Below are 13676 nucleotides of genomic sequence, written 5' to 3'. Positions count from 1 at the left end.
ATTCTGTCCGTCACCATCTTTGTTAGTTCGGAGCGGTTTGGAGCAGGAAGTGACCATATTTGGACGAGCTGGGGGAGGAGCCAGCGGCGGATCTGACCGATCTGATCGGAAACCTGACGATACTACGTCCCGCCCACCGATAGCTGTAACCTGACTGCACCACAGGCCTGTCAATCAAACAGACACGCCCCCAAAAACAGGTCTTCTTGAATCTTCTTTTCTAATGAATGAGGGATTATTTTCAGATGGACCTCCAGAAAACTAATAAGAAGGAGTGACTTTAGCTAACAACACCGAGATAACTGATGGACACATTTTATTCACTTTGGATTTGATGAGAGAAGTTGAATGGGAGTCTATGGAGCCGGAGGCTTTTTGGAGCCGACCTCTAGTGGCACTCGCTGGTATTGCAGCTTGAGGCCTCCTTTTTCAGACCTGGAAGCTACGAACACTTTTATATTCAGTTTATGGTCCAGACTGAGCTCTAATGTGAGATTCTTTCTCTAATTATCAAATTAGGATTAAATGTGAGAACCAAACTGAAATCAGAGTCCGACTGGTGTCACACAACAATGGAAATATCACAGCAAGTATAAAATCATCTCATCATTCAGACCGTTCAGTAACATCATGTTCTGGTTAAAGAGCTGTGAAGGACTGTGTGTCATCGATGTTACCCGGTGAGATAAAACGGGAAATTAAAGCAAAACACGATTCAAACTGAAGCCATGTCATCATCAGACATTAGAACATAATGTGCATTAAATCTGTTCTCAAATATTGATCCATTATCTCCAACCACAAGAAGACAAACACAGTGTGAAGGAAGGAGGTGCTCAGGGATCATTTTAACCCAGCAACACGGCGTGCAGGAGCAGCATCCTGACCAGAGACATGAACACTGAGGATAGAAACCCTGCTGGATGCTGTCATTGAACTGACTGTCACGGTTTAGCAGCCTGTCAGAGCTGCTGGCTGCTTCAGAACAGGCGTGGTGATAAAAAGACGGAGATCAACTGTGTCCCTGTGGAGGAGGAACACACGCAGCACGCACCTTTCACTTGGGTCTCATAGTCCGCGATGATCTCTTGTCCTTCTTGAATCTGGTGGAGGACATGGTTCCCGGCTGGAGGGTGAGACCCGTCAGAGGACTCTTCTGGCTCTGGTCACTGGCAGCTCGATCCTCGTTTTTTATTCGTTTCTTTTTAGTGGCCGTGCATCAGACACAACAAAGGCTGGTTGTATTCCTGCAGCTTAAATCACCTTTTAGTGGAAATCAGTGCAGAAACAACACCTGAGCCTCGGTGCAGTGTTGCATTCCTCTCTGGCAGGAGTCCTCCTCCTCCTCCTCCTCCTCCTCCTCCTGGTACCAGGCAGCTCAGAGCCTCCAACAGGAGGAACAAAAAACCGAAGAGACGAGCCGAAAACTACCAGAAGACCATGATGGAGGCTCGGAGGGTTGGGGAGTCCGGTCCTGCTGCTTTCTGCGGCCGAAACGAGCCGACACGCGGACAACGAGCGAAGACGCCGCGCGCGCAGATCACACTGACAAACTGCGCTGCAGAGAAACAGGAATTTAAAAGATGGTCACGTGAGCAGCCTCGTATTGTCAAACCATCCCTCCTTCCCCCCGCCCTCACACACACACACACACAGAGGCGTGTTTCTGTCACTTCTGAGGACATCACGTTGACTTGCATTCATTTCCTGCAGACTTACTAACCAACCAGATAACTAGGTTAGTTGAGGGTGAGGATTAGATAAATAGATGCATCCTGATCTGAACCTGAACCAGAATCTAGACCACCAGAAGGAGGACAGTCTGCTGATGTAACACAACATGAGCAGCTACATCCACACACATGAACTTGTACTGAAGTTATTTTATTTTGTTCATCCTTGTTCACAGTTTGCAGGAGCATCATCTTCCTGTTGTCTCCACCTGTAGGCTTCCCTTTCACAATCCATAGTTTTACAGAGACAGTTATATATCTGACAAAAACCTAACAACGCTCCCTCTTTACCCTCCATCGCCATGGAAACATCATCTTTACTTCCAGCATGGTTGCTGTTTCAGAGGTGTGGCACATCTCAGCAGAGGTTGTGATGATGACACGCACCAGCGCCACCAGAGTGTGATCATTAAAGAGACTCTTCAGAGGAGGGACACGAGCTGTTAGCGTGTCAGGAAATCTGTCCTCTGCACCATGTGCATCTTTTTTGCCGTGTTGCAGTCATCGTTTAAAGTGTCTCTTCTGATGCTGACAGTCAAAGATGTGACAAGAAGAGAGGCATCAATCACAGCAGCGTCTTTACGTCCTGAGTATTTCAAGAGAGGAATCACAAATACATGGAAGAGTAGATAGAATAAAGAAACCACATTGTTCAATATTAAATGAGAAATTTGCCTGCACAATAACATGATGAAGCTGTTAAATATTTAGGAAAAGACAGCAGAAATTCTCATGTGGTTAAAATCTGTTCCGCTTTTTATTTAAAGAAGTCATTCTTCTGCATATCGCCCACCTGTGAGATGACAGTGATGCATCCGTGCATGAAAGTAAATCCAGACTTCTTTTGAATTCACATCATGAAGACAAACAGTGTAGTGACAGAGACTATGAGTGTGTTTCCTGACAGATGTTGTCATCTGGATTCTTCACTGTTTTTGAGAGTGACGAGGACTCAGCTTGTTTTCTGTCACCGGAGCTGCTCTCAGTTCAGAAGAGACTCGGCTGCTGACTTTCAATGAGGCGACGCCAACCTGCCCTCTGACACGCTGCTGAAAACATGCATCCTATTTCCATCTGCAGCACACAGGGTGGGACGGGAATTTAAAGATGACAAGTGGAGAGGGAGGAAGGAAGGAAGGAAGGAAGGAAGGAAGGAAGGAGGGAAGGAAGGAAGGAAGGAAGGAAGGAAGGAAGGAAGGAAGGAAGGAAGGAAGGAAGGAGGGAGGGAGGGAGGGAGGAAGGAAGGAGGGAGGGAGGAAGGAAGGAAGGAAGGAGGGAGGGAGGGAGGAAGGAAGGAAGGAGGGAGGGAGGGAGGAAGGAAGGAGGGAGGGAGGGAGGGAGGAAGGAAGGAAGGAAGGAAGGAAGGAAGGAAGGAAGGAAGGAAGGAAGGAAGGAAGGAAGGAAGGAAGGAAGGAAAAAACAAAGAAACAATAAAAATGTCGTGTTAGTGACACGTTTAATGGATCTCTACTCATCTCTCATCTTCACGTCTCTTTCACTCAACACTCCCAAATCTGAGTCAAGGGGGGGGGGGGGGGGGGGTCAGCCCTGGGGGGGGGGGGGGGGGGTCAGCCCTGGGGGGGGGGGGGGGGGGGGGGGGGTCAGCCCTGGGAGAGAATAAATCCTTCAAGATTTAATAAACCAGATTTAAAGATGTTCCCTCTCTCTGGTGTTTTTGTCTTCATGTGTTCAGGAATAAGAACATCTGGAGACTTGTTGTCTTTCTGATGCCAAACATCAGATGGTATAATTCATCCTTTACACACAAACTTGTCTTCATCGTATTGTTGAGTTGCCTGAAGTTCTCTGACTCGTCCCTGTGGGACACCGTCCATCTGTCTCCCAGGACTTGTCGTCCCCTGACGCCCACCGGTCTCAGATGTCACGCTGACTAATCCGTCGACCTGCAGCAGCCGAACACTCAGCGAACAGCGTCTGGAGCAATAACCAGAATGAATGTGAGAATAAACAGATTAAACAAATCCACTTTAACAGCTAATATGAACTTTGTGATATAAACAATCAGTCCAACATGTTTGATTGAACTAAACATGAATTGAATTCATCTGGCTGCTCATCAATTCAGACTCAATCACCACTTCTTTTAAAATTCCAATATAAAATGCTTATTATCCAGATTAAGTAAAAACAGGTCGATGTTTCCACAGATAAATAAAAGGATGTTGTGTTTTTTTATTCCTCCATCATTCCTCTACACTTTCCCACTAGATTTCATTAAAGCTTCTTTTTTTTCATCCTGCCTCCTTCACTGCTTCTTTTTTCATTTCTACCTTTCTTATTCTGTCTTTTTGTTGTTCTCATGTTATCTGAATGGTTTTATTCAGTGTTCTCATTCTCAGCACAAAACTTTATGTCGTGGCGCCCCCTGCCGATCATTAATGGTAGTGACAATACCCGGAAGTTATAATCATCCTGTTGGCAATAATCACATTTCCTTTTAGGGGTTCTGACTTTCAGAATAAAACAAATACTAAAGTAATGATTTTGGTATTTAACATCATATCCACTAAATAAAGTGTCACATATAATGGTGTCAGGAAACAACCCTTTTATTCAAAACTATTCTGGCTGCACGTTGTAGTTATCAGACATAATTACACTTGATATAATTAGATTTTCTGACAGAAGAAGTCTCCTGCAGCGCCACCAGGGTTCCTGTGAAATACTGTTCAAAAACAAATGGAAACGTTCATGGACATATCAAAATAAAGTTCCCTCTTAGAAAGCACAGCTGAGCAGTTATTGGACGGACCGACTCCACCCTTACACCAACAGTCTCCGTCTGTCAGGCGGAATATGACGAATAATAAGTCAGGGGCTTGTTTTGGACATTTAACTTTCAACACTTTGTTCCCAATATTTTGAGATGATGCTTTTATTCTGAAGACTTCCGGCCGGAAGTTTGACGTAGCTTCCGCCGCGCGGCATTGACATGTTGTTGCCTCGTGCGTGACAGGTTGGTCCTCCTGCAGTCAGCAAATTAACTACAGATGAACCTTTAAAGATTGTTGTCAGCTTTAATAATTAAACCGGCGCATAAACACATTTTATTACGTCACAGCGGTTTAATATAAAACGTTTCAGCGGCTCACGTGACCAACTTGTTGGTTCCCGGCTAACGTCACCTAGCTAAGTTAACTAACAGCTTCAATTCTGCGTTGTTGTTGTTCTCAGTTCTTAAAGATGTTCCGTGTTAATAAATGAACACGTGATTGTTCAGAAGACGTTGATCTGTTTTGAAATGACTGTAAACCTTGAATATGATGCTGTGCAGCGCTGACAGGTCGGATGTCCTCCCTGCAGGTGAGCATGTCCTCCCAGGTGAGCATGTCCTCCCAGGTGAGCATGTCCTCCCAGGGAGATGTGGCTGCAGAGCCGGGCTCTGCCCCGGCGGCACCGTCCTCCTGCTCCTCCCTGTCTTCCTCCTCTGAGACTGAAGCCACCATCTTCACCGTCACCGTCGGGGCCACCGTCCCCACCGGGTTTGAACACACTGCAGCCGAGGAGGTGAAGGAGAAAATCGGGGCCGATGCACGAATCAGCAAAGATCGAGGTCGCATTTACTTTCCGATTACTACTGACAAGCTGTTCCAGGTGAGCTACCTGCTGGTTCTGGTGTTTATTACCGTCAGACCGAGCTGCAAACACTGAACACGATGCCGGTTTATATTTTGAGACTCCTATCTGATGTGTTCTCTGTGACTTCCTCCCTGCAGGTGCATCTCCTGAGGTCTGTCGACAACCTGTTTGTCGTGGTCGATGAATACGATCACTACCTGTTCAAAGAGTCCAAGGTGAGCCGGCTGTTGCGGCGCATGTTGAGTTCATCCGTGTTGTTGTCAGCATAAGAAACGGTGTGTTTTGTGCAGGAGGAGACGCTGATGGAGTTGCAGCAGCTCGCCGCCACGCTGCCGTGGACCAACGCGCTGGAGGTCTGGAAACTGAACCGAACCCTGAAGAAGAAGAAAGGCCACCGGAGAGGAGGAAACGCCAGCAAACCCAACAAACCCAGCGGCGAGGAGGCCGCCGGAGACGCCGAGCAGCTTCCTCAGGAGACGTCTGCCTCCGAGGACCCGACAAAGGAGGAGAGCGCGGCCGAGCCGGAGACCTGCGTCCCGGACGCCTCGGAGGCGCCGCCGTCCAAACTCATCAAGTTTCGTGTGACGTGCAGCCGAGCCGGCGACAAACACAGCTTCTCGTCCAACGAGGCCGCCAGAGACTTCGGGGGAGCCGTGCAGGAGCTCTTCCAGTGGAAAGCAGACATGACGAAGTTTGACATCGAGGTAGGCGGGAGGGATGCACGATGAACTCCGGCCAAGACGAACCCTCGTCGAGATAAACTAGCACGTCGTGAGCGAAGGGAGTCAGAAGAAAGAATAACAGCTGTTATTTACATTCTTCATCTCTGTGACGGGTTGAAGAATGTTTCAGTGTTTTGAAGTGATGTTGATGTTTCTTTAAAATGTTCCATGTGTTGAACAGCTCTCAGTATTTCACTGTTTGGAACCAGCTGTGTGTAGTTTGCTCTTAAATTTGCAACAAATAGATATTTTCATTATTAGTTTTTCAAATAATAATTTATTCATATAGTTAATGAAATGTCAAAAAATTGTGAAAAGAAAGAATCCCATTACAAGTTTTCAGAGTGACATCTTCAGTCGTCTTGTTTTATCCAAACAGCAGTCCAACAACTCAAAATCAGTCCCACCAGGATTTCAAGTTTTTTTGTGATTTGTTTTGATTTTGCAGCTGATTTTACTCTAAAATTATGATGTAATTTGTGGATTTTTATGTTTTTTTTACGGTAAAATTGCAGTCGAGGAAAAAGAAAGTACAAAAAATGTTTACCACCTCCCTGATATAAAGAATAATGTGCTGACTTCCTGTGATAATAATCCCTCTACACGTCACAGTGCTCATCTTTTTTTTTGATGTATTTATTGAACTTAGAGAAGCATCACGGGGCTCAAAGTGATAAAAAGAGTCTGAAGTGACGAATGTTTCCAGAACAAACCGTCTGTGACTGAAATACAGAACAAAGAACACATCTGCTGTCAGAATAAGACATTTACATGCTTTAAATCACATTCATTCAACACTAAAACAAAGTTCAGTCTCTCAGCTGGAAGTGGAGAAAACTCATTGAACATGTTCCTCATTCATCATAAGACCACATTTCCCACAAACCCCGTCACTTCCTGTTTTCTCCTGTGCACAAAGTTTGTTTTGATGGTAAGGATAGGGGGCGAAGCCTTGATGATTGGAAATGATTAGTTGTTTTTTTTTTTGTTTGTTTGTTTGGTCTAGAAATGTGACTTCAGCAGAGCTTCTGTTCACAACATTTTTTGCAGAAATATTACAGGAATTCTGCCAAATTACAAGCTGCCACAAGCATTGCAGAGATTTCTAGAATTTATGTTAATTATTGTGACTTCAGGACCTTTTTTTGAGTTCTTTAAATCATCTCAGCGTCATTGAGAGTAAACACATGACATCTGATTTCTCATCATGTTCTTCCATCTGCTGCAGGTCTTACTAAACATCCACAAAGAGGAGGTGGTGATCGGGATCGCACTCACCGAGGAGAGTCTTCATCGCAGGAACATCAGTCACTTCGGACCCACCACGCTGCGCTCTACTTTGTGCTACGGGATGCTCAGGTAACTCTACGGGACATTCAGGTAACTCTACGGGACGTTCAGGTGACTCTACGGGACGTTCAGGTGACTCTACGGGACGTTCAGGTGACTCTACGGGACGTTCAGGTAACTCTACGGGACGTTCAGGTGACTCTACGGGACGTTCAGGTAACTCTACGGGACGTTCAGGTGACTCTACGGGACGTTCAGGTGACTCTACGGGACGTTCAGGTAACTCTACGGGACGTTCAGGTAACTCTACGGGACGTTCAGGTAACTCTACGGGACGTTCAGGTAACTCTACGGGACGTTCAGGTAACAGTTTGAACGTATCGGGTTTTATCAGGATTTATTCGAGGCACTCAGTTTGTGTTATAAACAAATGAAGTATTTAATTTTATTTGTAAATCCTGATTGGCCGGCTGACTCTGGCTGGGAAGGTGTTGTGTTGATGCTGGTGAGGCGTTCTGCCAGGAAAACGTCTTCTGTGTTGACATTCATCTGAAAGTCACACCTCACAATTTATTTGAAGGCGTAACAACAGAGACAAAGAGCAGATCTGCTAACTCAAGTTTTCCGTTTAAGACGAACATAAATCAAAAGTATGAGTCAAGAAATCAACCTTTCTGTTTTTTAAAAACGCCTGAGAATAAAAAGGACTGTTTTCCTCTGTTAAAGGTCATTAAATTGAACTTTTTATGTATTTATCTGTGGAGCCACAAATGAGGCTTTTGGTGCATTTTTAAATCTATATTACTTGTAGAAAGATCACTAAGTTGTCTTGGAGACAGTAATCGGTAGAGATTTAATCAACCAGCTTCAGATCCATCAGTGATTTCATCTCTGAGTCATTATTTTATCAGGTGTGATTATTATCTGTCCTGTGGTGAACACATCACTTCAGTCCTACTAAATTATTCCCAAACAAACCCGTCCCTTCAGCTCCTCTTCATTAGTCAGACAGAATGATATTATGTATTCAGAGGTTTGGTTAGTTTGTGAGCCAGAATAAACTTCTATGATGTGACCTTGAACTTAAATGAAAATGACAAAGGTTACAACAACAACAACAATTAAGTGTTCCTTCTGAAAGAGCTGAAATAACAAAGACGGGCAGCGCCAACAGAAACACTATAAATCTGTCTGGGTAACATTCAGGTGTCCAAGTCAGCTGGAGGTTTTTAAAGAAGTGACCGACTCAATAAAGTTCACGTCAGATGAAATCAATGATGTTGACGAGGTGGGGGTGGAGTTGGTGGTGGAGGTGGGTGTGGTGTGGAGTTGGGGTGGAGGTGGAGTTGGGGTGGGGGTGGAGTTGGTGATGGAGGTGGGTGTGGTGTGGAGTGGGGGTGGAGTTGGTGGTGGAGGTGGGTGTGGTGTGGAGTTGGGGTGGGGGTGGAGTTGGTGGTGGAGGTGGGTCTGGAGTTGGGGTGGGGGTGGGGGTGGAGTTGGTGGTGGAGGTGGGTGTGGTGTGGAGTTGGGATGGAGGTGGAGTTGGTGGTGTGGAGTTGGGGTGGGGTGGGGGTGGAGGTGGAGGTGGAGGTCGGGTGATGTAAACAGCCTGAGGCAGTAATATTCAGCCACTGAACCACTTTGTATTTCTGAAAGTCTTCTGGAGAACAAACCGCTGCTCACATGCTGTTTGAATCAGGTTGAGTTGCAGTGATTTATATTTATATTAGAATTCATAGATGATCTGAAAACGAAGGTAACGTCAGACGAGCACTAAAAACGTATGCATCTGTGTATGATGCCTATTAAAATAAATTTAGAGGGTCGTCATATAAACTACGTAAGTTTCCCGGAAAAAAAAACAGGAGACGACTTTAAAATATGGGAGAACGTGAATGTTGAGGATGTTTTTGCATCTTTCCTGCCTGTGAGAAAGATGAGTGTCTGCACAGCTGAGAGGAAAACAGATTCATAGAGTGCTTATTAAACACACCACAGCGGTCTCATATCCATATTGTGTGTGTTGACAGGTTGTGTAAACCTCAGGCCTCTGATGTCATACTTGATCCGATGTGCGGGACCGGAGCGATTCCACTGGAGGTGAGACTGAACGACGGGAACCGTCAAATGAACCTGAACAACAACAACACAGTGAAAAACACACACAGCATCACAAAACTACACAACGGACACCGTCAGCGGGACACATGACGTTCACCCGATGAGTGAGAGTTGGAAAAGTCGAATCACCGTGTTGGTTTTTCATCACAGCGACCTTCAGGTTGTTCAGATGATTTATCACCAGAAAGAAAATATTTATCTGATTAAAGTTCTCTCTCATTAATGAGCTCATCCTGCTGAATCTGTCAGAAAGAAGATGAGTCAGCAGGTTGGGTGGACTCTCTTCCACACTGGGACAGTGAGGGATTTGAGTTCTGGAATATCTGCGAATTATGTTTGCATGTTTTAGTTCATTCATCAAAATATAATATTTCCATGTAGTCTTATTTGTTTATTTATTATTTATTTCAGGTGATTCCTGTGTTACCTGAGTGTTTTCATCCTCTTTCTGTTCGTCAACATGTCGCAGCTCTTCAGTCAAGAGATGTCTTTTCTTGTTTATGAAGGCAAACATGCAGGAAAATACAGATTTTAAGATCTTTTGCTACAAAATGAAGACTTCAAAGGAAAAGCTGAATGTAAAGTTTGTAAAACTACTAGAGATCTATCAGGTATTGGCGAGAAGCAGGCTGGCTTCTTGGAAGCTTTATACTGAAAACCTCTGAAATAAATGATGTCTGTTTGTTGTCTGCTCAGCACAACAGCAGCATGTTGTTCTGTTCATTAGAGGTCGTGAAGTTTCAGCTGTTTACTCGGTGAAAGTCAGAGAGTTTGACATTTGAGGAAGCAGGGTTATTCTGGGATGTCCTCGGGATCACGATAACAACCGTTGTGTGATGCGTTTGATCTGCAGGGCGCCATAGAATTTAGCAGTTCGTTCTACGTCGCCGGGGACAACAACGACATGGCAGTGAACCGCACGGTCAACAACGTGTGTCACATCCAGAGACGGAGGGCAGACAAGGGCAGGTGAGACTGAACACCTGGACACCTCGCAGGGATTAAACATGTATCTGATGATCAGTATAATGATGTTCATCCTTTAAACAGTGCGTCGGGACTACCGATCGACACGGTGCAGTGGGATCTGTGTAAGTTACCCATCAGGACCGGCTCTGTCGACATCATCATCACCGACATGCCCTTCGGAAAGAGGTACAATAACAACCGAGTGTTGGATTTAAAAGTATGTAGATATTATTTGGAACAAGTCGATGTTTTTAATACCTAAACTAAAGCAGAGTCTTGAATAAAGACACCAAACAGAGGTGAAAGGTCACAGTACATTGAACACCTTAAGTTGTGGATCAGTGCAGCGATTCTGTGACTGTGTTTCTGTCCAGGATGGGATCCAGGAAGAAGAACTGGGACCTGTACCCGTCCTGTCTCAGGGAGATGGCCCGCGTGTGCCGACCCGGCTCAGGGAAGGCCGTCCTCCTGACGCAGGACAAGAAGTGCTTCTCCAAGGTACAACACACTACACACTACACACTAAACACTACACACGACACACTACACACGACACACTACACACTAAACACTACACACTAAACACTACACACGACACACTACACACTAAACACTACACACGACACACTACACACGACACACGACACACTACACACTACACACGACACACTACACACGACACACTACACACTACACACTACACACGACACACTACACACGACACACTACACACTAAACACTACACACGACACACGACACACTACACACTACACACTAAACACTACACACTAAACACTACACACGACACACTACACACGACACACTACACACTAAACACTACACACGACACACTACACACGACACACGACACACTACACACTACACACGACACACTACACACGACACACTACACACTACACACTAAACACTACACACTAAACACTACACACTAAACACTACACACGACACATTTCTCCTGCAGATTAGCAAAGATATCAGAGTTTTTCCAGGAAAATAAAATTCCAATTTAATGAGAACTAACTAAATAAATCACAGTGCGAGTCCTCTCCTGATAATCTGGATAAACACTTGGATATATATACTTGGAGATACACATGGATATATATACTTGGATATATATACTTGGATATATATACTTGGATATATATACTTGGATACATACGCTACCTATAACTCGGTAGCCTTATTATTCATAACCAACCAGCTGATGGGAAGATGTCCATTGTTATATGTTATATATTGTTATATTGTGTTATATATTGTGTTATATATTATGTTATATATTGTTATATTGTGTTATATATTGTGATATATTATCAATAAACAAACACCTACATCGTCTTGCATCACAGATATCTGTATATTTTGGTCGATGTGTTCCAATAAGAAACATTTTTTGCCAGAAGATGCTTCTGTTAAATTATAAATTGTTGCGTTTCTGTGTTTTTAGTAGATCTTTAGAATTAGATTTGGAAAAAAACACTAAAACAATCTGACGTCTTTGTCACAAATATGAAAAGTGTTTGGTGACTACATTTGAGGGGTCGCTGCAAAAATGTTGTGACATATTAATATTGTGATTATTTGACTAACTTAGATCAGTATCAGCATAGTTATAGTAGATATTATGTTAAATATAAAGTACTCATGGACACGGGTCGATGCAGCTGCTCAGAAAATGGCTGTAGTGTCCGTGATGAAGTGTTGATGAGGAGCAGGTGAAGCCTGCAGCCTCTGAAGCAGACGGAAACACCGAAGAAGGTGCTCCGCCCGAGGACCTTTGGTTCGGATCATCACCCTCCACCTCTTCATTGTTGTGTACGTCAGTGAGGCGTGCCGACGTTAAACTAAACGGTGTGTCCATGTGAAACCTGTTCTCAGGGACAAACTCTAAAAATACTTCTTCTAAATTTCCTAAACAGAAGTAACTGCAGTTGTGGAGCAATAGTCCACTTCTCTTTTTATCAACAGTCACTTTGAGTTTTGAGATTTGATGCTTTATATTTCTGATAAAACAGAAGATCAACTTATTTAAAAGGATCAAATGCTGATTGTCATTATTAATATGAATATATCAGTCGGTGAAAATACGTTTCCAGTTTTCCAGAGGATCAGCAGCAGCAACGATGTGTTTGAGACACCTGAAAACATCAATCACTTTAGATATTCGTTATATTTACAATATTTAAATCACGTTACTGAATAATACTGATTAATAACCAGTGAAACATATTCATGAGTTTTGAGGAGATGAGTTTAAAAGTATTTTTCGTGACACTACAAAAACCAAGTTTCCATAAACACTGATGTATAAATATCGTATGTAAGTAAACAACAATAAGTAGTTTGAATTGTATAATTTATTTAAATATCCTTGACTCATTGGTTTGTGAACATGAGAAGTGAGTCATGGTGATGAAACCTGTGGATGTGGACGGTGTGACAGGTGAAGGAAGTGGAACTGCCTGGTGGAGCGGCGGGCGATGATTTCCAAGACGTCAACAAACCTCCAACTTCATCCTCGGGTTTTATTGTGAAATGGAAACAGGTCAACTGAGCTTGTTTTATTTGTGATTACAATTCTTCCGTGAATGTTTTTGTTAATGTTTATTCTGCTCGTCATCAACTTTAAACCACCGAGTCGTCCATCTGTTGGAAACAGACTGAGATCCTGTGTTACATGAAGCCGATGTGGTCATCTGTTGGTTGGTGTCTCGCAGGCCGTCTCCAGGATGGGGGGGCTGTGGAGGAAGCTGCACACTGTTTGGGTGAACGTCGGGGGTCTGCACGCCGGAGTTTACCTCCTGAAGCGGACCGGCGCCGAGTTCGGCCAAACGCCGGAGGACGTCTATGAATCACGAGGAGGCGTGAACGCTCAGGGGGAGGACAAGGAGGAGGAGGAGGAGGCGCTCGCCTAGTTTACATCCTACCGTTAGGTCGGAGGCTGTGACCGATTTATTTATATTCTTTTTTTACCAGGTTAACTTTTTTTTTTTCTTCATTCAAGCTGGTCCAGCATGCCAAGCAGTTGAAGGACATGTATTTTATTTTTTTTATTTCTCATTTGGTTCCACACTGGAGAGAAGCTGTCGTGTTCAGCAGCACTTTTAAGTTCTTCATGTTTCACATTTCAGCTTCATCTGTGTCCAAAATACAGAAGCTGCTCGATTCATGAATAAAGGTTCCATCACCAAGTCAGCTGATGTCGACATTTATCACG

General features: G+C 44.1%; 1 protein-coding gene across 1 annotated transcript; it reads left to right on the top strand.

Annotated features, from left to right (window-relative positions):
- Positions 1-4674: 4674 nt before the first annotated feature.
- Positions 4675-13654, top strand: thumpd3 (THUMP domain containing 3). Its single transcript, XM_069153851.1, has 10 exons — positions 4675-4710; positions 5058-5348; positions 5471-5548; positions 5624-6037; positions 7284-7414; positions 9376-9445; positions 10320-10435; positions 10517-10621; positions 10810-10933; positions 13177-13654. The coding sequence occupies exons 2-10, from the start codon at positions 5064-5066 to the stop codon at positions 13372-13374; spliced, it is 1521 nt and encodes a 506-aa protein (XP_069009952.1). The 5' UTR covers positions 4675-4710; positions 5058-5063; the 3' UTR covers positions 13375-13654.
- The last annotated feature ends 22 nt before the right edge of the window (positions 13655-13676 follow it).

This window comes from Embiotoca jacksoni, unplaced genomic scaffold (assembly GCF_022577435.1).
Source record: "Embiotoca jacksoni isolate LCO1_2020_lvr unplaced genomic scaffold, fEmbJac1.0.p SCAF_1, whole genome shotgun sequence".
NCBI lineage: Eukaryota > Metazoa > Chordata > Actinopteri > Embiotocidae > Embiotoca > Embiotoca jacksoni.
The sequence above is the reverse complement of the archived record's forward strand: the minus strand, read 5'-3'. Positions and strand labels throughout refer to the sequence as shown.

Coding starts and splice junctions, on each gene's coding strand:
- thumpd3 (XM_069153851.1), top strand. CDS start 5,064: ATGTCCTCCCAGGTGAGCATGTCCTCCCAGGTGAGCATGTCCTCCCAG. Junction 5,349..5,470: donor CTACTGACAAGCTGTTCCAG/GTGAGCTACCTG, acceptor TCCTCCCTGCAG/GTGCATCTCCTGAGGTCTGT. Junction 9,446..10,319: donor CCGGAGCGATTCCACTGGAG/GTGAGACTGAAC, acceptor TTTGATCTGCAG/GGCGCCATAGAATTTAGCAG.